Source organism: Lipotes vexillifer, unplaced genomic scaffold (assembly GCF_000442215.2).
Source record: "Lipotes vexillifer unplaced genomic scaffold, Lipotes_vexillifer_v1.1 scaffold1783, whole genome shotgun sequence".
Classification (NCBI taxonomy): Eukaryota; Metazoa; Chordata; class Mammalia; order Artiodactyla; family Lipotidae; genus Lipotes; species Lipotes vexillifer.
In genome coordinates, this window is record NW_006777435.1 from 688521 (window position 1) to 689507 (window position 987).

Here is a 987-nt window from a genome sequence, read left to right on the forward strand (position 1 = left end):
GAAGAGCGATGTGGAACGGCTTCTTGGGGGCTGTCTGCTGTCCAGGGGCTGAGCGGGAGGGGGAACAGAGAAGGCAAGCAGAGCCACCATGGGGACACTCACAGAGGCCGTGATGGGGGTGGGCAACCCCGGACCCGCCCCTGCATCTCACACCCCCTCCTCTGTCACACAGGTCAGCCCACGTCTGCGCCCTCGGTCACTCTGTTCGCGCCCTCCACTGAGGAGCTCAAGGCCAACAAGGCCACCCTGGTGTGTCTCATCAATGACTTCTACCCGGGCAGCGTGAAGGTGGCCTGGAAGGCAGGCAGCACCACCATCACCAGGGGCGTGGAGACCAGCCAGCCCTCGAAACAGAGCAACAGCAAGTACGCGGCCAGCAGCTACCTGGCCCTGACGGCCGGCGAGTGGAAATCTTACGACAGGGTCAGCTGCCAGGTCACGCACGAGGGGAGCACTGTGGAGAAGACAGTGGCGTCCTCAGGGTGCCCTTAGATCCCTGGACCCCCCACCCTCCGGGGCCTGGAGCCACGGGTCCCCTGGGTGGGTCTCCCCTCCCATCCTGGTCCCCCCAGCCCTTCCTCCTGCATCCAATCAACTCTCAATAGAATGTTTTCATCATTATTCAGAAATCTCTGCTCATTTCTTTTTTCTTTTTTTTTTTTGGCCATATGCGGGCCTCTCACTGTTGTGGCCTCTCTTGTTGCGGAGCACAGGCTCCGGACGCGCAGGCTCAGCGGCCATGGCTCACGTGCCCAGCCGCTCTGCGGCATGTGGGATCTTCCCGGACCAGGGCACGAACCCGTGTCCCCTGCATCAGCAGGCGGACTCTCAACCACTGCGCCACCAGGGAAGCCCTCTGCTCATTTCTTTTTTTTTTGTCTCGTGTTTAATTTGCACCCTCTCCAGAATTCTGGGGGTGGGGTGGGGAATCCTAGGCGCCAGTGAGAAAGTAACTAAAGGGAGAGGCTCACAGTGTCCCGGGTGGGG

General features: G+C 60.8%; 1 gene segment (V, D, J or C); it reads left to right on the forward strand.

Annotated features, from left to right (window-relative positions):
- The window catches only part of LOC103080832 (Ig lambda-6 chain C region-like), a 23015-nt gene extending 22523 nt beyond the window's left edge, over positions 1 to 492 (forward strand). Inside the window, 1 exon segment of the C gene segment in view lies at positions 173 to 492. Coding sequence covers positions 173 to 492 — 320 coding nt within the window.
- The last annotated feature ends 495 nt before the right edge of the window (positions 493 to 987 follow it).